Source organism: Panthera leo, chromosome B3 (assembly GCF_018350215.1).
Source record: "Panthera leo isolate Ple1 chromosome B3, P.leo_Ple1_pat1.1, whole genome shotgun sequence".
NCBI lineage: Eukaryota > Metazoa > Chordata > Mammalia > Carnivora > Felidae > Panthera > Panthera leo.
In genome coordinates, this window is record NC_056684.1 from 27,837,226 (window position 1) to 27,862,592 (window position 25,367).

The 25,367-nt window shown below is 37.8% G+C and overlaps 1 protein-coding gene across 6 annotated transcripts in view; it reads right to left on the reverse strand.

Moving 5' to 3' along the window:
• Positions 1-25,367, reverse strand: part of HERC2 (HECT and RLD domain containing E3 ubiquitin protein ligase 2) — a 268,128-nt gene that overhangs the window by 237,261 nt on the left and 5,500 nt on the right. For all 6 annotated transcript variants that reach the window (XM_042941272.1, XM_042941277.1, XM_042941274.1 and 3 more), the window contains one exon: positions 18,288-18,402. In XM_042941272.1, coding sequence (XP_042797206.1) covers positions 18,288-18,402 — 115 coding nt within the window. The remainder of the gene's footprint in view (positions 1-18,287; positions 18,403-25,367) is intronic.

Here is a 25,367-nt window from a genome sequence, read left to right on the forward strand (position 1 = left end):
TTCTTCTGCCTATTTCTTAACTGAGTTGTTTGTTTTTTGGGTGCTGAATTTGATAAATTCTTTATAGATTTTGGGTACTAACCCATTATCAGATATGTCATTTGCAAATATATTCTCACATTCTGTTAGGCTGCCTTTTAATTTTGTTGATTACTTCCTTCACTGTGCAGAAGCTTTTTATCTTGATGAAGTCCCAGTAGTTCACGTTTGCTTCTGTTTCCCTTGACTCTGGTGACATATCTACTAAGAAGTTGCTCTGGTCAAGCTCAAAGAGGTTGCTGACTGTGTTCTCCTCTAGGATTTTGATGATTTCCTGTCTCACATTTAGGTTTTTCATCCCTTTTGAGTTTATTTTTGTATAAGGTGTAAGAAAGTGGTCCAGGTTCATACTTCTGCATTTCGCCATCCAGTTTTCCCAACACCCATTGTTGAAGAGACGGTCTTTTTTCCATCGGCTATTCTTTCCTGTTTTGTCGAAGATGAGCTGACCAATACAGTTGTGGGTCCATTTCTGGGTTTTCTATTCTGTTCCACTGATCTTTGTGTCTGTGTTTGTGCTGGTACCATACTGTCTTGATGACTACAGCTTTATAATATAGCTTGAAATCCAGAATCATGATGCCACCAGTTTTCTTTTTCAGAACTGCTTTGGCTATTCCAGTCTTTTGTGGTTCCACACAAATTTTTTTGGGTTGTTTGTTTTAGCTCTGTGAAGAATGCTGGTGGTATTTTCATGGGGACTGAATTAAATGCGCAGACTGTTTTGGGTAGTATGGATATTTTAAGAATGTTTGTTCTTCCAATCCATGAGCATGGAATGCTTTTCCATTTCTTTGCGTCTTCTTCAATTCTTTCATAAGTCTTCTATAGTTTTCAGAGCACAGATCTTTTACCTCTTTAGTTAGGTTTATTCCTAGGTATCTTATTGGTTTTGGTGCAATTATAAATGGGACTGATTCCTTAATTTTTCTACTGCTTCATTATCAGTGTACAGAAATGCAACAGATTTCTGCATGTTGATTTTATATCCTACAACTTTGCTGAATTCAAGGATTAGCTCTAGCAATTGTTTGGTGGAGTCTTTCAGGTTTTCTACATAGAGTATCATGTTGTCCGCAAATAGTGAAAGTTTGACTTCTTACTTGCTGATCTGTATGCCCTTTATTTCCTTTTGTTGTCTGATTGCTTAGGCTTGGTCTTCCAATACTATGTTAAATAGTAAAGGTGAGAGTGGGCATCCTTGTCTTGTTCCTAACCGTAGGGGAAAGGCTCTCACTTTCTCCCTGAGGATGATATTAGCTGTGGGTCTTTCACATATGGCCTTTATGATGTTGAGGTTGTTTTATCTATTCCTACTTTGTTGAGAGTTTTTATCCAGAATGTATTTCATCAAATGCTTTTTCTGCATCTACTGACAGGATCATATGGTTCTTATCCTTTATCTTAGGAATGTGGTGTAGAAATAACCAGCCTTGCATCCCAGGAATAAATCCCACTTAATCATAATAAATAATTCTTTTCATGTACTGTTGAATTCTATTTGCTAGTATCTTGTTGAGAATTTTTATATATGTTACAGGTTCTGAATTAACTTTAGTATCTGCTAAAATGCACCAATTGGCAAACCTCCAGGGATTTTAATCAATAGTGGGGCTCAGATTACATTTATGCCTGGAGATCCCACTAAATGTAAACAAAGCACCCCCTATAATCTTAGGAAAATTACTACATATAATCTATAGGACAACAGGTATGCCTTATTTTAACCATCAGAACTACTGTCTTGCCTAAATTTCCCCTGGTCATAGCAACTACTGCCCTAAAATATCCCATCGTAGGCCTAGATGCTCTGACACAATGAATAATTAATTAAAATTAAGTATTTAGCAATTATAAATTGGCTTAACAAATATGGGACCTGTTATACAATGAACTTTGTCCTCCAAAAAGATGTTTTAGTTCTAATCTCCAGTACCTATGAATGTGACCTTATTTGCAAAAACGGTCTTTGCAGATAACCAAGTTAAGATGAAGCCATCAGAAGGGCACCTGGGTGGCTCAGTTGTCTGTGTGTATGCCTCTTGATTTAGGCTGAGGTCATGATCTCACTGTTTGTGGGTTCAAGCCCCACAGCAGGCTCTGCACTGGCAGTGCAGAGTCTTTTAGGATTCTCTCTCTCCCCCTCTCTCTGACCGTTCCTTGCTCACTCTATCTCTCTCTCTCTCTCAAAATAAACAAATGAGCATTAAAAAAAATGTTTTAATGATGAAATCATTAGGGTGGGCCCTAATCCAGTATAACTAGTATCCTCACAAAAAGAGGAAATTTGAACACAGAACACAGATATACACAGAAGAAAGACAATGTGAAAACACAGGGAGACAATGTCATCTAGAAGCCAAGGAGAGAGGCTTGGAAGACCCTTCTCTCTTAGCCCTCAAAAGGATACAACCCAGTTGACACCTTGATTTCAGACTTGTAGACTGAAGAACTGTGAGACAATACGTTTCTGTTGTTTAAGCTTCCTAATTTGTAGTATTCTGTTACAGCAGGCCTAGGAAATTAATAACAAATACTCCTTTTTCACACCCTCAGAGACTTTTTCACTAAAGAGGCTTAGGAACTTACTAAGGAACTTACTTCCTAAACTTCCTTACTTGCAGGCCCCCTGGAGTCTCCGAACCACCTGTAACGACAACATGTTGCCCAGGGGCTTCAGATGTAAGGGTTCTTACCAGCCCTACACTATGCATCATTGGAGTGGAAACTGCTGGCCATATACTGAGTTTTCCTGGAAACAGAGGCTCCCAAAGAACCTGAGCCTATGACCGTCCACACTCAGCTCCCCACTATGCTTTGGGTCATGGAAGCAACCTCCCTACAAGCTTGACACAGCTATAACATGGAACCAAACCTGGGCCCCTTTGCCCACTTGTACAAGGGGGTGGACTCCCCTGTTCTCAGTCCCTTTTCTAATGCCACAATGCTGAAAGTCACCCCTCTCCATGGCTACTGGGGGAGCCCCTTAGATCAACTGAATGAACAGAACTTGGAGTTCACACACTTTATGGACAACATCTCTACCATCATATGTGATGGAGCTCAATGGAATGCTGCTGCTTTCATCCCCTTGTGAGGGTGTCCCTAAGAAAGGATGGGACCCAAAGGCCAGTACAATTAGCAAAACCTCTGACAGCTGTTTTAGCACTGGACTTTCTAACCAACAAATGGCCCCATATGCACATTTTTACAAACCTTTGAGCCATAGCCTCAGTGTTGATCTTTTGGGGGTAAAGAACTCCAAGAATCTCTTGCCTCACAGACATCGAAACTATAAATCAAGGTGGGGCACCTGGATGGCTCAGTCAGTTAAGCGTCCAACTTTGGCTCAGGTCATGAACTCGAGGTTAGTGAGTTCGAGCCCTGCATTGGGCTCTGTGCTGACAGCTCAGAGCCTGGAGCCTGCTTTGGATTCTGTGTCTCCCTCTCTCTTCCTCCTCCACTTGCACTCCGTCTCTCTCTCTGTCTCTCAAAAATAAAGATTAAAAAAGAAAGAAAACTTGAAAATATAAATCAAGGTGATACATCCCTATGTATTATAAGGCCCCAATATGAGGCCTCACTTGTCTTATCCTTGTAAGGACAAGGACCATTACTCCTTACACCCCTCTGGAGTTGACCAAAGAATTCATTCCACTTCTCAGAATACACTATGCTGGGCTCTTTAGGAAAGCATTCAATGACACTTCCACCTCGCCTAGAAGAGGAGTCATCAAGTTTACTTGAGAAGCACAATAGACTCCTCAGAGAACTTCTATTTAAATTACTCACAATTGGCAAATGGAATTTTTGTCACCATTGCCACAGGTAATGATTAACCTTAAATGAACGCCCCCTGGGGGCACATACTCCCACACCAATACCACAGGGGTCACTTGATGAACTATATTTACATAACAAAGGATAATTGTAAAGTTCACGTTTTTGACGTCCACCTCACCATATGGTCCTCTCCTTCCCGGTCAAGTACGAACTCACTTCCTATGAAGCACTTTTCCCCCTAAAAGTCTCAGTCATCACCAAGGTTTAAACTGATGTCATGGCATCAAAAGGCCAATTATGGTATAAGGACTAAAATTAGGGTTCTACATGTTTAAAGTGCTGAAACAAAACAACTATTAACTAGAATTCTACATGTAGCAAATAGATCTATCATTCTCAAATGAAGAAAAACTAAGAGAATTTGTCATCAGCACCTATTTTAATAGAATTGCTAAAAAGATCTTAAGAACAAAGGAAACAATAGTAGAGGGGAATTTGGAACATCTGGAATAAATAATGAGCAATAGCAGTGATATATATAACAGTAAATAAATTATTCTTCTCTTAGGTTTCTTTACGTTCATTTGAAGACTGAAAGCAAAAATTTCAACATTGTCTAATAAGATTTTCAAAGCATGTGGAAGTAATATATAAATAATACAATTATAACATAAAGGGAGAAGAGTAAAGATACCTATAGGTGGTAAAGTTTCTACATTCAATTAAAGTGGTAAAATACTGCTTTAAATAAACCAAAATGTTTAAGTACACATTTTGTAATCCCTTATAGCAACCATTAAAAAAACTATAAACAGGGCGCCTGGGTGGCGCAGTCGGTTAAGCGTCCGACTTCAGCCAGGTCACGATCTCGCGGTCCGTGAGTTCGAGCCCCGCGTCGGGCTCTGGGCTGATGGCTCGGAGCCTGGAGCCTGTTTCCGATTCTGTGTCTCCCTCTCTCTCTGCCCCTCCCCCGTTCATGCTCTGTCTCTCTCTGTCCCAAAAATAAATAAAAAACGTTAAAAAAAAAAAAAAAAAAAAAAAAACTATAAACAAATACACTCAAAAATCACAATAAAAAAATTGAAATGGAATACTAAAAAAATGTTCAAATACCCTAAAAGAGGCAGGTAAGGTAAACAGGAAAAAAAAGCAGAAAACAAGTAAAAAAACAAATAAAATGATATTCTTAAACCGAAACATATCATTAATTATACTACATATAAATAGTCTAAACACAAATTAAAAGACAAAGTGTCAGAACGGATTTTTTTAAATGACTCAATTATATGCCATCTCTAAAAATTCATTTAATATGTAATGATACAAGGCAACTAAAAGTAAATGAGTGGAGGGGTGCCTGCATGGCTCAGTCACTTAAGCGTCCATCTCTTGATTTCCACTTGGATCATGATCTCGTGGTTCATGAGTTCGAGTCCTGCATCAGGCTCTGCTCTGACAGCATGGAGCCTGCTTGGGATTCTCTCTCTCCTTCTCTCTCTGCCCCACCTCTGCTTGCATGCTTGCATGTTTGCGTGCGCTCTCTCTCTCTCTCTCTCTCAAAATAAATAAATAAACTTAAAAAAAAAAGTAAATGGGTGGAAAAAATATATACCAAGAAACACTAATCAAAAGAAAGGTGAAATGACTTTATTAATATGAGACAAAACAGATTCCACAGCAAAGAAAATTACCAGAGATGAAGAGCAATAATAATAAAGGGGTAAATTTTCAAGAAAACATAACAATCTTACATGCATATGAAGTTAACAATAAGCCATCAAAACACAAAATGAGAACTGCAAGGTAAAATGGACCAACTTACAATTATATTAGAGATATCTAAACTACCCTCTCAGTAATAGAACTAGTAGAAAGAAAACCAGCAATAATAAAGTACTGAAGATCATGACCTCAACCAAAAGTACAAAATCAACATTTTACACGTTGATCACCAAACTACAGCAGAAGTCATTCTTTTTAAAGTATACATTGAATAGTCACCAAGATAGACCACGTCTTGGGTCATAAAACAAATCTTAACAAATTTAAATGAGCTGAAATCAATTATACTAAGTATATATGGCCTGTCTATATGGCATATAATCAGAAATCAATTAACAGAAAGATAACAAGACAATGTCAAAAGACTGGGAAATTAACACATTTCAAAGTAATGCACAGGTTAAAATAGTCTCCAGGGAAATTTAAAAATATTTTGAATCAAATGAAAACACATCGAAATTTCTGGGGTGCAGTTAAAACAGTCTTTACAGGGAAATTTATAATATTAAATGCTTATGTTTACAAAAAAAAAAAAAAAAAAAACAAGGTCTGAAGTCAACAATCTAAACTTCCACCTTAAGAAACTAGAAAGAGAAAAGCAAAATAAACCCAAGGCAAGCAGAAAGAGGTGAATAATGAGCAGAAATCAATAAAACTGAAAAGAGAAAAACAGAAAAATAAATCAATGAAACTAAGAGTTGATTTGTTGAAAAGATAAATAAAATTGATAAACTATGCACAAGACTGTTGGGAAAAGAAAAACAGAGAAAAGACAGTAATTACAAGTATCAGGAATGAAAGAAGGGTATCTCTAGAGCCAGTACAGATATTAAAAGGATAAGGGAATACTACATCAACTCTAAATACACAAATTCAACAACTTAGAGGATATACACCAGTTCCTCAAAGACCACAAACTACCAAAATTCACCCCAAAGAACTGGATAAGCTAAATAGTGTGATAACTATTCAAGAAATTTAGTTCAGAGTTTAAAGCCTTCCAAACTAGAAATGTCAAGACCTAGAAGGTTTCAATGGAGAATTCAACTAAATATTTACAGAAGAAATTTATACCAATTCTACAATCTCTTCCAGAAAATGGGAGGAGGAACATTTCCCAGCTCATTTACCAAAACCGGACAAACAAAAGTACAGTTGACCCTTGAACAACACGGGGGGCAGGGGTGCCAACTTCCTGCCAGTTGAAAATTTGCATATAACTTTTTGACTCCTCAAAAAAATTATCTACTAATAACTTTTACTAGTAGATAGCCTACTGTTGACCAGAAGCTTTACTGATAATATAGTCAATTAACACATGTTTTGTATGTTATATGTATTATATACTACATCCTTACGATAAAGTAAGCTACAGAAAAAAAAATATTAGGAAAATGATGAGGAAGAGAAAATGCATTTACAGTACAACGCTGTAAACTATCTGCATAGAAGCAGACTCACACAGTTCAAACCCATGTTGTTCAAGGGTCAATCATACAAAAAATAACAGCTATAAATGAATATCCTCATGAACATAGATGTAAAATTCTCAATAGAATATTAGTAAACTGAATCCAGCAATACATATAAAGAATAATACACCAAAACCAAGAGGAGTTTATCCCAGGAATACAATGCTGATTCAATATTTGTAAATCAATCAATGTAACCCCCCAACAGAAATAAGAATCACTTGATACTATCAATTGATGTATAGGCAATGATATCCACTCTCTTCACCCATATTTGATACTGTACTATAAGTCCTAGTTAATGCAATAAGGCAAGAAAAATTGGAAAAAAAAAAAAAACTGTTCCTATTCAAAAACAACATGACTGCCTTCATGAAAATCCCAAGAAACATTCTACAAGCACTGCCTAGTGAATTTAGCAAGGTCACAGGAGACAAAGCCAACACGCAAAAATGTAATATATAGTATCATCTACATATTTTCTACATAACAGACATAATGTAGAAGACATACTATATAATATCAACATACAGTTGGAAAGCAAAAAAAATTTAAAACATTTACAATAGCTCCAGAAGAAGTAAATACTTAGGTACAAACTAACAAAATATGTATAGGAAATGTATGCAGAAAAGTACACAATCCTGATGAAAGAAATAAAACACTACCTAAATAAATGGAGATATACTACGTTCATGAATTGAAAGACAAAATATAGTAATGACGTTAATTCTCCCCAAACTGATCTATAGATTTAACAGAATACCAATCAAAAGCCCAGCAAGTTTTTTGTAGATATTAGAGAAGCTGATTCTAAAATTTACATATAAAGCAAAAAAACTAGGATAAATAAAACAATTATGAAAAGAAACAATAAAGTTGGAAGAGTCAATTTTAATACTCAGTACTCAGCCACAGTCCTAAAACCAATTCTAATACTATAAAGCCACAGTAAGCAAACAGTGTGGCATTAGCAAAGGGATAGACACATATCAATGCAACAGACTGGAAAGTCCAGGAATAATCACATACAAATTAAGTCAATTCATTTTTTACAAAGTACAAAAGCAATTCAATAGGAAAAAATAGTATTAGAAAAACTGGATAACCATGTGCAAAAATAAAAAATAACTTCAACCCAAACCTTGTACTTTATACAAAAATTTACTCAAAATGGACTAATGGTCTAATAATAAAATGAAAAACTATAAAACTCTTAGAAGAAAACATAGGAGAAAATCTTCATTGCCAGACAACAGGCAAAAAAATTCTTAGACATGAGATCAAAAGCACAATCCATAAAAGAAAAAATTATAAAATACACTATTAAGAGAATAAAAAACCAAGGTACAGACTGAGAGAAAATATTTACAAATCATGTATCTGAGAAAGGACCTGTAATGAGAATACAAACCATAAAAAAAATTCTCAAAACTAAATAAAAAGAAAACAACCTAATTAACCAATTAACAAATATTGTAAACAGAAACTTCATCAAACAGGATGTAAGGATGACATGAAAGGGTATTTAACGTTACGTGCCATTAAGGAAATGCAAAATAAAACCAAGATGAGCTCCTACTACATAATTGTAAGAATAGTTAAAATTAAAAGTACTGGTGATACCAAGTGCTGACAAGGATACAGAACAACAGGCACTAACACACAGTGCTGGAGGGAAGGCAAAATAATAAAGCCACTGTGAAAAAAAATTTTGGCAGTTTTGCATGAAGTGAAACATACACTTAGTATATAGCCCAACAGTCATACATCTCTAGGTATTTATCCTAGAGAAATGGAAACTATATTCATGCAAAATTTGTACAGAAATGTTCATAGCAGATTATAATTACCAAAAAAAAAAAAAAAAATAGAAACAACCAAAATGAATAAATACTGTGGTACAAACCATGGAATATTACTCTAATACAAAGAACTATTGGTACACACTTTGGATGAATCTTAAAGATATAACTAGTGAGTAAATAAAGCCAATTTCAAAATGTTATATTACATATAATTCCATTTATATGACAATTCTCAAAAAGGCAAAACTACAGTGATGGACAACAGATGAGTGGTTACCAGGGATTAGGGGTTGGGGAAATGTGTGACACAAGGGAACAACACAAGGGAGTTTTTCTAAGGACAATGAAACTGTTCTGAATCGTAATCACAATGATGGCTACATGAATCTATATATGTCTTTAAAACTTATTGAACTGAACATCTAAAAGGAATAAATTGCACCATATTACTTTTAAAAATAAAAATTGTTTAAATGGTTTTCCCTAAAATTACAGTAAAATTTCAATTAAGTTCAACAAACATGTATTTACCACCCAGCACATCCAAGTACCATGGTAAACACTTTTATACAAAAGTAAAAGATACCTTCTATAGCCCTGAAGAACTTCTAGAAAATACATATCACATACATAACTAATCAATACAAATCAGGCTTTGGCAAGGTCCTGAGTGACTTATCAAGGACCAGGGAAGACAGCTGGAAAAGAGTCTGGAAGAAGCACTTTCAGGCAATGAGCTATGTCCTGAAAGCTAGAGCAGGACATGGCCTTGGGCCAGTTAAGACATGAGGAAATGTATTAAGGATAGGGGGAAAACAGTTTGCATCTGCAGTAGATAACCCTCTATCTTGACCTGAGAAACTAAACACTAATTTAAATAAGTGATTTATTTAGCCCCTTATTTTAACCTAATAACACGGGAAGTATGAGAACAAAGTAGTATCTTAAGAAACAAGATACATTTAATTTTAGAAATGATACCCCAAAAAGCAGGATATTAAGGGGGGGGGGGGGGGGACAGCTAACGAAAAATGAAAATAAACCAATGTGTACTACATAGTTTGGCATCTAGCCAAACAATATTATCCTTTTTAAGCTTTACAAATGACCTTTCACGGAGACAGGCTTTGGTGTCTCTCATTCACATATGTAGAAACTGTGCTTCCCAGAGTAGGTCCTAGCCAGGGAAACAGAGCTGGGGCTAGAACACAGTGTTGGCTCTAACTGCTAGGCCCTGGGTTTCCACTGTGGGGTCCACTGACAGAGCCAGGGGCCAACTCTAGCCCAAGTCCAATTTGTGTTTGACCCAAAGGCTAAAAAAAGATTTTACTTTTTGTTTTTAGAGAAAGAAAGAGGGTAGGGGAGAGGGCCAGAGGTCAGAGAGAGAGAGAGAATCTCAAGCAGGCTCCATGCTCAGGGTAATGCAGGGCTCGATCCCATGACCCTAGAATCATGATCTGAGCCAAAACCGAGAGTCAGACACTCAACTGACTGAGCCACCTAGGCACCCCATGATTTTATGTTTTTAAATGACTGAAAAATAATCAAAAGAATAATAATATTTTGTGATATTAACATTATATGAACTTCACATTTTGGTCTGTTAATAAAGTTTTATCGGCACATAGACACATCCATTTGCTTAATTTTGCCTTTGGCTGCTTTGGTACAACAGCTGCAGGGTCTCATACTTACCTCATAGTTATGGTCCACAAGGCTTAAAATATTTACTATCTGACCCTTTACAGAAAATTGGCCAACGCCTGACCTATACTATTCTAAAATTTTACAAATAAGAATACAAAATGATCATTTTAAACTGGGTATACTGGTCATATAATCTCTTGTCCAGGATGAAAAGCTTTGACAGTCACCAGGAAGCAGAAAAGAAGTATCACTTAAGCATACCTCAAGTTTTATTCTCAGGGGCATAAATGAGAACATTTACAACAGCAAAGGCAGAATGAAGTCACTAGAGGTTAAGAAAACAACAGAGAAGAATAATTAAAACAATAAGAATTAGCATGACCAGAGACAACATCACATTCGCTTCAGTATTTGTCTGCTCTCCTTTTTATGGATGCAGGGTTAAAAGTTTACAGAGAGAAAATAAACAGAACACAAACCGCCCAAACACATCACAAATCATGGAAAGCTGGGAAGAAGGAGATAACTGGAGAAGCTGACCTTCCAAGACCATATACCTGAGAGGCCACTGAAGGGGGAGACCTCTGCCAGCTGGTCCCTGAAAATGGAATTAGGGGAGTGCCTGGGTGGCTCAGTTGGTTAAGCGTCTGACTTCGGCTCAGGTCATGATCTCACGGTCAGTGGGTTCGAGCCCTGCGTTGGGCTATGTGCTGACCACTCAGAGCCTGGAGACTTCTGTGGATTCTGTGTCTCCCTCTCTCTCTGCCCCTCCCCTGGTCACATGTGTGCTCTCTCTCAAAAAAAAAAAGGATTTTTTTAAATGAGTAAAAAAAAAAAAAAAAAAAAAAAAAAGAAAGTGGAACTAGGACTGGATGACCTGAGGACTTTAAGACCTTTCTGTCCAGTTACAGTGAGGAAGTTTTTACAAACCATCCAAAGTGATTTCCATTCAAGTTGCTATATCCAGGACCTACAGAAGGATGAGTGCCAAGGTATGAAGGCTTGGCACCCAGGGGCAGCAGCAGCCTAGAGTCAGAAGGCACTTCTGTGGGGGACACAGCAGGAGGGGTATACGTGTAACAGTCCTGGGCCACCATCAGGAAAATCAGCATTTCACCATCCGAGAAGGTTCACTTGGGTTTTGTTTTTACCTTAATCACTAACTTTAAGAAATCTTGTTCACTATCAATTGCTTCTGAAAAATAGATTGCAGGAGGGGCGCCTGGGTGGCTCAGTCAGTTAAGCATCTGACTCTTGGTTTCCACACAGGTAATGAGATCTCATGGTTCATGAGATCAAGCCCCGCAACAGTCTCTGCGCTGACAGATTGGTGCCTGCTTGGGATTCTGTCTCCCTCTGTCTCTGCCCCTCTCCCGTTCTCTCTCTCTCAAAAAATAAACTATAGATAGATAGACAGACAGACTGATTGATTGTAGGAGAAAACTATGGGTAACTAAGCACATTAGTGAGGGTTCTCCACAGAAAGAGAACCAAAAGAATGTATAGGAGAGGGAGAGAAAGGGAAAGAGGGAGGCAGAAGCTATTTATTTTAAGGAACTGGCTCATACAATTATAGAAGTGCAAGCCCCAAATCTTCAGGGCAGGCTGGCAGACTGGAGACACAGGAACCAGTTATGTTAGTTTGCATCCAAAGGAAATGTGGAGGCAGAATTCATTCTTGCTGAAGGTCAGTCTTTTTTCTATTCATGCTCTTCAACTGCTTGGGATAAAGCCCACCCACATTATAGGGTAATCTGCTTTACTCAAAGTCCATCAATTTACATGTGAATCTCATCCAAAAAACACCTTCTCAGAAATAACCAGAATAGTATTTGACCAAACATCTGGGCAACATGGCCCAGCAAGGTTGATACATAATTTAACCATCACACTAAGGGTCCCAACTAATCAAATACTAGTTAAAAAAAGATACTGTATTATGTATTTGTATGACACTGAAATTTTTTTCTACTTACAAAGAAGTACAATTTTAAGAGAGATTAGACGTGACAACTTTCTAATAGACCATAAACACATGGAGGGGCTCTGGGTGGAGGGAATGGGCTAAATGGGTAAGGGGCATTAAGGAAGACACTTGTTGGGATGAGCATTGGATGTTATACACAGGGGATGAATCACTGGAATCTCCTCTTGAAATCATTACAGCACTGTATGCTAACTAACTTGGATGTGAATTAAAAATAAATAAATAAATAAATAAATAAATAAATAAATAAAATAAAATAAAAAGAACACAAACATAGAAGTGATCATTCCAATTTCCCTTGATATTCTTTTGCATTATTAAAAAAAATTTTTAATGTTTATTTATTTTTGAGAGAGAGACAAGAGCACGAGCGGGGGAGGAGCAGAGAGAGAGGGAGACACAGAATCTGAAACAGGCTCCAGGCTCTGAGCTGTCAGCACAGAGCCCGACAAGGGGCTCGAACGCACAAACCATGAGATCATGACCCAAGCCGAAGCCGGACACTCAACTGACTGAGCCACCCAGGTGCCCCAATATTCTTTTGCATTATAAAGATACAGTGCAACTATCTCTTATGTCTAGCTCATTATTAGTAATGTAATACATGTAACATGGCAACCTTACAATTTAAAGAGTTCAGAATAAATAAAAAGATACCTATGTTCATTTAACAGGAAAATTTCATTCTCCAGTAAAAAAAACGATCAAACCAATAACTGGATTTTAAAAGATGGAGAAATAAAATTAAGGAAGAATACTCAGAAGGATGGATAGCAGAGTAAAAAAGCTCAAAGCATTCACTTGAATGATACATAAAAGGTCACTTATCCTCTGTGTCCCATCCTTCTTAGGGGAATTTGTACACCCCTCTTCGGCCTGAAGCTGAAAGTACTCACTAATTCACAACACAGATTACTTATTTATGGGATCCCTCCTGTGTGCCAGCATTCTGCTTGGTGGTGGGGGTACATACCATGGTGAAAAAACAGAGCTTGTCCCCACGGGTCATAGCCATTATAGAGTTGTTATAGGCAGGGTGAGGAATGTAAATGTGAAGGCATAGCAGGGTGAGGGGATGTGAACAAGGCATAAGGCCTTGGCACCTGATCTCAGGGACCTTCCCTGGAAGCTTCTTGAACCACCCTATTACGTTTTCTTCATATGTTTGCTTTCTGCTACCCCTTTGTTTTGTATTGGTTGTCCCAAAGAAAAAAATCTCTACTACTAAATAAGTAGCACTTTCCCACATAGAATTCAAATTCACATATTATCTGCCTTGGTTTACAAAATCTGTAAAAATGTGTCAGAATTTACCAAGTTGATCAAGAAACAAAAGTGTGAGCCCTTTACTACTAGACTGGGTTTCCTCTCTGTAACCACTTCTCCATGCCAGCTGGGAAAAGTCAGAGCATAGACATTCCCCTCTAGAGCCCAGGTCAGATTCCTGTGGAAACTGTTTGATACCATCTTCTCAGGATCAGACTCAAAATTCTGAACTAAAAATTGTCAAGGTGTTTTTACATCCCAATGGTCTTTGGCACTTTCCAGATGACCAGAATAACAAACATGGGCTCCCACATCACAGAATTCATGATGAAATGCTCACAAGCAAAAGGAAGGCTGAACATAAAATTAGGTAGAGTTGGGATGTTCCTTATTTATTAGCTCACTACTATCATTAGAGTTTCCCTGTGCTCTAGGCCCACAGTATGGGAAGAGCTAGCAAATCAAAAAGAGAAAATTAAGATGCCTGATTTCATACAAGTAGCATGTTATATGAACAAACACTCTGTAGTTCCCAGGACAGTGAGAGACCCTACAGATGCATCCATGCCTCGCTGCCCTTGCTATGTTCTAACCCCCAGGGTGAACAAACAAATCACACACAGCCACGAAGCCCATCATGCCAAGAATTTTACTCCTGTCCATTCTGATACTGTTGCTAAGTATAATCAATTAACCAGAGCTTTATGTCTTATCTGCTTCCTTCCAAAGGTGAAGGCCAGAAATGGTTCTTCAATAAACAAGAACACAGAGCCTCAGTGGAACTACTAATCCTGTAGGGAACAGACTCCAGCAGAAGCTGACATCACCCCTGCCAGTAGACACCAGGCAGACTCCCAGAGGTGGGTTACGCTTTCCATAAAGGACTCGAGATCCAAAGCAACAAGAACTAATTATGGAGAACAGAATAAGTTTATGAGGGAAATCTAATTGTGGTCATTTGCTTTGGAATATGGTTGGTTTTCTTTAATATTCTTATTTCCTAAGCAGCACGTGAGGAGGTTCTTTTCCTTTCCTCTGCATCTCTAACTCCCAAAGCAATAGACTGTGCCTTAAAAGAAAACATGACACACTCTTTGAAAAGCAAGCATCATCCTTGGGACTTTGGAAACATGTTAGCAATGCAAATTCCCAGGCCCCATCCCAACTCTAAGAAATTCGAGACTCTGGAGGAAGGGCCAGCCATGGGTGTCTAACCAAGCCCTCCAGGTTATTCTAATGAGCAACAGAGGTTGAGACTCCTTGGGCTAGGGAATCAGGATTTAATTCTTTGAGTTCCCACTCAAGTTCCCACTCAGGAGGACAGAGTCTTCTTTAATTTTCCTAATATTCACGGCCCTCTGTGCAGTGGCTTTCAAACTTCAAAGTATAAACATGTCACCCAGGGAATGTGTCCACTGCATCAACAAGCATACTTCCCAGGATTTAGATGCAGCAGGGCACCTAAAAGAGTACATTTCACTACAGTCTGGCACAACACACTTCTGCTGCTTCCTGCTCACTGCTCCCTGTCGCCCCTGCACATCCACTGCCAGTCCTGCTTTCCACAGTCCTCCACCTGGAGGCCAGTGCCCACTTCTCCTACATAACCTCACATACCACCATCCCTCAAACCCAGACCAGGTCTCCATAACTGTTGCTCAAACTTCAGCCAACACTACCCCTGATCTGCTCACACTCTTTTTTTTGCCCAAATAATCATGAATTATTGTGGGAAAAAGCCCACATTTAATGTTTTACAACTCCAAAGAAAAGTTATAAAACAGCAGGAAAGCTGCCAATCAGCATAGGATATAATGGAAACATTCATGTTCAAATAAATAATCTCTGAGCTCTTAAAAACACATAAAGAGTACTGACTAGACACCCACATACACACACTCAAAACAATTATCACACTTATACACAACATGAACTCATCAGCTCCATGGAACTACAAGAAGTTGATCCTGGTGTCAATAAATAATATCTGTAGTATAAAAGAAATAGCAGCGAAACTTTGTCAAGAGGCCTCGCTTCAATTTCCAGCTCTTCCCCTATTATTTGTGCAAACTGTGGCTTCCGTTTGTTGGTAAAGTTGAAGATAAAAGGAAATAATGAGAAAATACTTTCAAGAAAAAATATAGCAGCTAAGCAAAGTACTGGGTAATATTTCTACTACCTGCATAGACTAAAAAGGTTTACAATAAATTAAAGAGCTCATGCTTAAATTCTTCATACAAGGCAGCCCTAAGTAAATATAAAAAATAAGCTTAGCATATCTTTTAGTAGCCTCTTAACTTTCTTGTTTTAATATCCTATTCCCTCCTCTACTTTCCCTCAAAATAATAAATACAAACAACCCCACATAGGGTGTTAATTAGAAACATTCACTTGAAAAAGTATGAGACCATAATCCAGCCTGTCTTTTGTGGGGGAATATCCCCAAAAATTAACAAAAAATTGTACTACATGGGAGGCAGCTTTCTTTCCTCAACAGTAGGACTAGCAAGTTCTACATCTGATTGCAAAAGAAAGTAATAAAGTTTATTCCTGGGGAAATAGAAATTATTAAAAGCCACTATTTCCCAGAAATAAGCCATGAAAGAATCAAACTTGACAACAATAAAAACCTATCCTAGCATGGCTGTTTGTGGAAGAAAGAAACAGATCCTTTCCCAAAGAAAGTAATCTTTGAAAATACAACAAGGAATACTGTGTATCTAAAGAACTTCTACTCTAATCTGTATTTTCCTCATAATCAGCTACAATACCATCAACATACATAGTCTTCTAAATGGAATTTGGTATAGACATAAACCTATCTGTGAAAAAAGTATTTTCTAACAATAAAAAGCACACATCAGGCCACACCTAAAATAGAAACTTTTACTGAATACCAAAAAAATGATCCCCAAAAAACTATTCAATTGGGACCTACGTTAAAAAAAAAAAATTATGCTTTGCTTTCTAACCATATGACTTTCAAAAGAAGAAAACATATTCATCAAATATAATCAGAAATATACTTTGAATTTTTCCAAGTAAATAGTTTTTCTCAGAGCATCTTTTAGAATGAGTGTTTCATAAAAAAAAAAAATTGGGGGAAATATTGTTTAATTCATTAACAAATACTGGAGGGGTGGGAAGAAGAGATGGGAAACTTTTTTTTTTAAACGTAATGAACCACTGAAACTATTAATAAATTACAGAGTGAAAGAGGCCAGACACAAAAGAACAAACTACTACATCATTCCATTTACATGAAGTTCTAGAACAGGCAAAACTAATCAACAGAAAGAAAGATCAGACCCATGTTTGCATCTAGAAAGTGGGGTCTGGGAGGGGCCAGGAAGGGGCACAAGGGAATTTTCTAAGTGGGAAGTAATGTTGAGAGAGGTTTAGGTTACACAAGTTACATTTGTCAAAACTTGTGGAATAATAAAACATATGCATTTCATTATGCATGTATTTTACTGAAAGACAAAAAGCTAAACTGAACTCAATCAAGTAAATGATATGCATGAAGTAAGGGAGCCAGGTAAGATGCACCAATGGACAGAAGAATGGAGATCCACAGACCCCTGAGATAAACAAGTGAAGAGAAACACTTGTGGTAGGATCTGTGGGGTTTGCAACTGCTCACTATGTAGATATGTCAGTTGTTCTGGGTGTATGGAAATTTTCACAATGAAATGCCAGGAAAAAAAGAGAAAATTCTAGCTGTTGTAACCAAAAAAATATACCAATGTTTTCCAGTGTATTTTCAAATGGACACTATCTCAATTCATTCTACAAAGAGGATAAGAACTACTTTCCAAAGTAGTATTTTTATCCACCTTGATGGCTTTCAAATAGTGGGACTAACAAACTTCAGCAACTTCAGCAGATCTCAAGTGGGTTTTTGAGATTCTACATTTCTGGGGTGGGTACAGGCATCCATTTCTTTTTAAAGACTCAAAAGTTTCTGAGCCACAGCCAAGGTCGAGAACAACTAAATGACAGAGTCTTGTTGACTTTTCATAACAACAGGCCTAAACAAGAGTGTTTGCTGGTATTTCTCTGCAAAAAATACAAGATACAATGAAATAAGGGGCCAAGTCCAGTCCACAGGCCAAAGGCTTACAAAAAGTGTTTTATATATTCCCATAGAAGAGTCAGATAGGAAAAATTTCAGGAATAATTGTATCTCCTCACTCTTATAATAATTACTATTTATAGTTTGACAAGGCAAGATATATTGTAAAACTTAAAAGAAGAAATATTAACTGAGGAAGGACACCAGAGCAAGGTAGCTTTGCAATGAAAAGACCTTCATTTACAAAGAACAATGAAATCCAGGTAGCTCATAATTAACTGTAATTTAGACAACAATCACTAAAGAGAAAACAAAATTTCAGAGTTATGTTCAGGTACTCATATTCCCATTGCACATTCCAAAATTTCTATAAACTACAATTTATAAAGGTCTTTACAAAATGAAAACTACTAGTGAAAGGTCCTTACCTTTTCTAGAAGGAAGCTCTCCATTCTGGTTTAATTCTGTCCCAGTATATACAATTTCTCCATCTTTAACCATTTCATTCCACAGGCCACAGAGCCCATCTCGTGTGAAAGCAAGCTGGTAACGATAAATAATAAACTTACAGAATGATTATACTCACAATGCAATTCTTAAAGAATTAGATGATTTTTTTAAAAATTTCATTTCCTCTTTTTTATTCAATCATCAACACTTAATAAAAATCATCCCAAAAAATATAGTTAAGTGAAAAAGGCACAGAGCATAACAGTATACATACCATGCTAACTTGCATAAGACACAAGAAAAAAGACACACACATACGCACTCTGGAAAGATAAACCAGAAACAAATAATAATAATTATCTACAGGGAGACAAGGAGGGGAACATGGGCAGTAGAGATGAATGAAAGATTTTGAATAAACTTTATATATTTTTACTTCTAAAACAGAGCAATGATTTTGATCTTCAAAAATTAAAATTCAATATAAAAAGGCAAAATCTACAACTGGTAACAAGCAAATTAACCTACATTTATCACAAAGAAAAGCATCTCAGGGGCCTTTTCAATTATACATCATTAGTCAAATATACTCTAAGGGAAAAAATATCTTAAACTTTACTCATTGGTCTTATCAATAATCATAATATTGACTTTAATTAAAATCTTAAAACTACCTCATATATATTGTATGATACAGCAGTGTTAACATAATAAAACGTGTTTACAGCAGTTATGTTAGTTTTACTAGATATGAATGTTTTAAGTATAAAAGATAAAATCAAGGACATTTTTAAGAACAAACTGAACTGGAAATCTCAATATGAATTTATACTTGAATATATGTGTTTCGTTTTGGAAAGGACCTAGAATCAATGACACTCTGAGAGCAATTAGTACTCCCAGCACCCACGTATCAGTTTTTAAATCTCACTTCCCACTGAACAAAATCTGGGCTCTTAGGAAAAAAGGCTGATTCAAGGGTCAGGGCAACAAGATGAGCCTGGAATATTTTGTGTTTGCACCAAAAAAGCTCGTTAAGGACTTATGGGGAATCCACTGACCAAATTTAAAACAATTTTGAGCATCAAAATACATAACTGCAGTGGACTGCAAAAGTAAATAAAAACACATGAGTCCATGGTAATATTCAAAGAAAAAAAACCAAAAATAACTCTCACTTGTCAGTACTTAGGAGTCAGAAAGGCTTCCCAGAGCAAGCAGCCAATGAGGGACAGGGGTGGACACCCAGAGAAGGCACCCATTGAAAACAGAAGCCCTCATATCATACACACAAGACACTTTACACTAAAACAGACACATCTGTTTGGCCATCTTTTTTTATTATTATTTTTAATGTTTATTTATTTTTTGAGAGAGAGAGACAGTGTGAGCAGGGTAGGGGCAGAGAGAGAGAGAGGGAGACACAGACTCTGAAGCATGTCCCAAGTTCCAAGCTGTCAGCACAGAGACTGATGCAGGGCTCCAATTCACAAGCTGTGAGATCAGGACCTGAGCCGAAGTCAGATGCTTAACTGACTGAGCCACCCAGGCGTCCCTGTTTGGCCATCTTTTAAAGAAAAGCCAGGGCCTTTTTTTTTTTTTTTACAAGTCCACTAACTCGTTCCTTGTTCCCTGTCATCATTCTAGCATGCACCACCCTCATGAAGCATCCACTATTTCCAGTCTCCAATTCTTTAAATGGAGCAAGAATTAAAGGGCACTTTGTGAGCAATCTCAGATTAGAATTCTTCCAGATTTTCAAGACCTTTTCCCCAATCCTTTAGAGTTCTCTTTTACCTAACCTGTACAAATAATATTTTCAGCATCTCACTTTTATCCAAAGCATGTGTGGTAAGCAAAAGTCTAAGCCCTCAAGATCCTCTTCCCCTAGTACATACATACCCTGTGTAATCCCCTCTGAGTTTGGGTGGGTACCCATGAATAAGATGGGACATCACACCTGTGACCAGGTTTTGTTTCCATCTATGGCAAACATGAAGGAACTTCTCACATATAATTAAAGTCCTACATCTGTTGATTTCTAGTTAATAAAAAAGAAGATTACCCTAGAGGGCCTACTTGATCAGGTGTAAGCCCTGAAGAGTGTGGGGCCATCCAGAAGAGACATTCTCTACAGCCATGAAGAGGCAAACTGCCATGAGCTGCCATGCAGACGGGCAGCATCTAGGAGCCCATGACTCAGTCCCCCAACTGCAACGAACTAAATTCTGACAAAGAGGACACTAATGAGAGCACACCATGGCCCACACCCTGATTTCATGCAGCCTATTAGACCCAAAGCAGAGGGCCCAGCTAAGCTGTGGCCAGACTCCTGACCCACAGAAACTCAGAGAGAGAATAAACATGAGTTGTTTTAAGGTGCTAAATTTGTGGCCAGTGACTTGTTATACAGCAAGAGAAAACCAATTCAGCATCCAACTTAGTTTTCACAGAAGCAACAGCTTTCTTTCAGCCCTCATATTTTATTTGTTCACCTTACTAACAAGATAACTGCCATAAACACACTTAGAACGAAAATATATGACTCTTGGGACACCTGGATGGCTTAGTCGGTTAAGCTTCCAACTTCAACTCAGGTCATGATCTCGCGGTGAGTTCGAGCCCTGAATCAGGCTCTGTGCTGACAATCCAGAGCCTGGAGCTGCTTCAGATTCTGTGTCTCCCTCTCTCTCTGCTCCTCCCCTGCTCACACTGTATCTCTCTCTCAAAAAAAATAAATAAACATTTACAAAAATTAAAAGAAGAAAAAAAGATAAAAGTATCAACTGGCAGGGAGAAAAGGAAACTCCTTCCTAAAGAGTGAGCCACAAACATTCAGCACCCCTGTTGTTTTAATAAGGGAAGGGAAAAGCCTGGCCCATCTACTCGTTTAGGTAAGAGGAGGGCAGCTAACACTGCCGGGGTTCAGTCCAGCTTCCACACAGCCACATAGCCTGGGACGCAAACAGGAGCCAGATTAACCAGCCTCATGTGTGCCTCCAGCAGTTACATGGCATCTTTAGGTGGTCCAGGGAATAAATGATCATCATTTAAGGCGTAACTCACTATCAGTGCAATGGATAGAGACAGAAGAAGAAACTAGAAACAAAGAAAATAACTTTGGAGCCTTTTGCCAAGAGCCACCCCAAAAAAGGATGACAGCCTAAACTAAGACAAGGAAAGTAAAGTACTTAAGACATTTCAGATCAAATGAGACAGATGAGACAAATGGAAAAAAAGGTAGGGATAGAATCAGAACGAGAGAGAACTAACTCAGTGTTAACCACTGAGATTTGCACTAACTATGAACATGAACACCGAGATCCTCTCTCCATGCACACATGCATATACTTATATGCACACTCACAGACACACACACATACACACTGCAAATACAAATCCAGATGTTAACAGAGTGTTCAGGACTAGAGATCCAAATTTGAGAGTCATCAGCAAGTGGGATATAGGATCAGGACCTGGAGGAAATGCCAACGCCCAAGGAGAGAGAGTAACCAGCATCCTCAACCCCAACTGCACACTGGGATTACCCACAAGGTGACTGTATCAATGTCTTTGGATGCAGTCCCAGTTGAATAACATTGGTGTTTAGAGCTTAGAGATACCAAAAAAAAAAAAAAAAGAGAGAGAGAGAGAGAGAGAGAGAGAGAGACAGAGAGAGAATACACTTAAAAAGTAAGCCAAGGAAGGTCAGATAGAAATATAAAGTACACCTGTTTTAAGACATCAGGCAGCCAGGAATAGGAGGCCTGAGACCCAAGAGAGAAGTACAGCCCGAAGAACCTAAGTCTGCTTCCCCAAAAGGCACTTGCCAATTCTGTGAGCAGGACTAAGCCAATAGCTGAGCAGAGCTGCTGGGGGACAGGCTGCAGCCAGGGTCCTCATGGGGTAAAGGCCTAGTAAATAAACCTTGCTCTGAGCAAAACCTCGAAGGGCCACACACACCAGAAGCAGGGGTGAAGTGGGAGCAGATGGCATTCCTAGGGAAGAAGCCCAGTTTTGATTCATCTCAGTTCTCAACTTCTCTGCAGTGACCTGGGACTGCTAGTGCAACTGGACTGATAGATTCCCCTCCAGAGGAGGAAACTGTCACCCAGAGCCAGAGCCTCAAATCATCACAATAATTTTTCATACACAGTTATCTGGAACTCAAACAAAAATAATAATGGATAAGGCAAGATAATGTGACAGAAAAATGGAAAAAAAATGTATAGAAGACAATAGAAACAGACCAAGAGCAGATGCAAAAGATAGAAATATAGACACAGACTGTCCTAAAAAGAAGAGCCTGAGCAATAGATTAAAGTCCTGACACTTTACTTGGCAGATGTCAGCCCAGGGCAGTGAGAGGCAGGGGAAAGGGGGACAAGGGAATACATGAAGCATAAGACACAGCACGTTACCACAGGGGTAAGCAAACTAAGGCCTAACCCACAGGCCAAATCTGGCCCACTACCTGATTTCATATGGCCCACAAACCAAAAATGGTTCTTACATTTTTCAATGGCTGAAAAATAGTCAAGGAAAATATTTTGTGACACATGAAAATTATGACACTCAAACTTCAGTACCAATAAAGCTTTAATGGAACCCAGACATACTTGTTATATATTATGTGTGGCATGACAATGGCAGAGGTAAGTAGTTGTTACAAAGAACACACGGCTCACAGAAAAATTTACCATCTAGCCCTTTACAGAAAAAGGCCCTACTCCACAGTGAATAGCAGATACAGCAGGTTGTTGACTGGGCACATTCACTAGGCATGTGGGGCTCTTCTACTAGGTTTACAAAAAGAAACCATCAACAATCCAAGGAGAGAAGAAAAAAGAAATAAATTAAAATACCAATTCCTTTATCTCTCCTTGTCGAGAGATGAATGTTCAGTCCATGGGGAGCTAGATCCTGCTCTCCCACCACCTTGTAGGCTGTGTCATTGGCTCCATGGTAGGCAGTTGGGAAGCCATAACCCACATGCTATTGGTGGCATTATATCCAAGACTGCAGGGGAAGGGCAGCCCATGGGTATGCTGGGGTGCCAGCCCAGAGGGAAGGGAAGACGCAGTCAAAGAAACTATAAAGGAAGGAAAAAAAATGCCAAAACACTTGAAACTAAACATTTAAAATAGATGTACCTTACTAAATATAACTGCACTCAATAAAATCCATTTAAACAAAAATGGAAATTCTAGAATCAAAAAAATACATTATCAATAATTAAGAACTCTGAATGAGATTAAAAGCAGATTAGGAAGGCCTATGCTGCTTCTGCCGGTGAAGGATTAACTTGTTTAGGAATTACCTCTCTGCTGTAATCAACTACAAAACCAGACAAAGTACATCAAACAGCTGTTTTCAAACACTGGACAACAACAGCCCAGGGCTATGACCCCTGAGAAGGGCAACAAATGAAGCCCTACAACTGCCCAAGCTTACTGCCTAGAAGCAGCTTCCAGGATGCAGCACAGGAAAGGGGAATCCAAATAGAGCCCAGAGGTCTTGCTGAATTGAGGAGACAGTTCAGCTATAAGTAGGTTAAAATGACAAGAATACAGGTGAAGGGGGAGCTGTAGAGAATGATCCCTAGAGATGGGCAGAGGGGACACTTTGAGTCTTGGGCTGAATACCGATAGTTGAAAAAATTATCAAGGCTAGGGAAAGAAGCTCTAGAAAGAAGTGGGCAGAATTCCCATGATTTCCAGTCTGAGAAAAGCCTATGTTTCTACCAAACAGAATGAAAAAAGCACCCAACACACTGAACATTAGGAAGAGTCCTAAGGAGGGTATTGCCTTAGTAAGGCAGATAAATTAGCACATGACTAGAGGCTGTGCTACATCAGCCTGAAAAAACCTGAGAATCAAGCTTTAAAAAAGTTAAGTTGATCCCAACTAACCTACATGCATGCCAGACAAACTAATGCTCTTAAAAAAAAAAAAAAAAATCCAGCACAGAATAATACAATATTTATAATGTCCAGCATTCAATAAAAAAAATAAATAAAACAAAAGCCAGCACAGAATAACATAATATTTATAATGTCCTGGCATACAAAATGCTCCATAATCAAAGCAATCAATCAATGGAAACAACAGAAGCAATCAATAGAAATAAAGCTAGATGTGACAGAGATAATAGAATTAGCAGACAAGAACGTTAAAAGCATTATTATATAGATATGTCCATAGGCTCACAAATATGAAAATATGAACCTGATGACAAGTGAAATGGAAGATATAAAAAGGACCTGAATGGAACCCCAGATGAAATACAACACCTAAAGTGAAATTTTCGATGCGTATCATTAATAGATTAAGATACTGGCAGAACAGTTATACTATAATGTACCATGTCTAAGCTTACAGCAATTACATAATATGCTCTCTCCCTTTTAAAACTCATTTCTTCCAGGCTCCACAAATAACCAAGAGTCTTCATGCCAGTCTATAGTCATTAAGTCATCTAAAGATCCTTCTCTACTAGCTTCCTCAGGAAGAGCTCATGGGAACAATATTCGTTCATTGATAAAGTTGTGCCTTTTTTACCTGAAAAGTCAGTTTTACTAGAATATAACATCCTTGGCTCACATTTTCTTTTCTTAGAGGGTGCCATAAATGTGTTACTCAATCTTCTTCTGCAAAAAAGTCTTGCAGTCAATGTGTGATGGTAACCTTATTATATTCTCCTTATAAACATTATTAGTCTTTTCTAAGAACAGTTATTTTTTTTTTAAAAGACTAACAATATGTATAAAGCTCTGATAAAATAAATCCGAAATACAGAGAAAAAGACAAATAACCAAATTCATCAATAAAAAAAAAGTGAGGTATGCTACCTATCCTATAGACAAGAAATTAATCAAAAGATACCATTATGAATATTAAGTTACCTGTATTTACAAAATTCTTTTATTTCTACAACTCATCTGTCAACTGGAAAACCTGAGAATAGAATTTACCAAGATGATCACTTTTATGTTCTTTAAGGTACTGATATTTCCAAGCATAAAGTGACAGTATATACATGTAATAATTTTATGTTT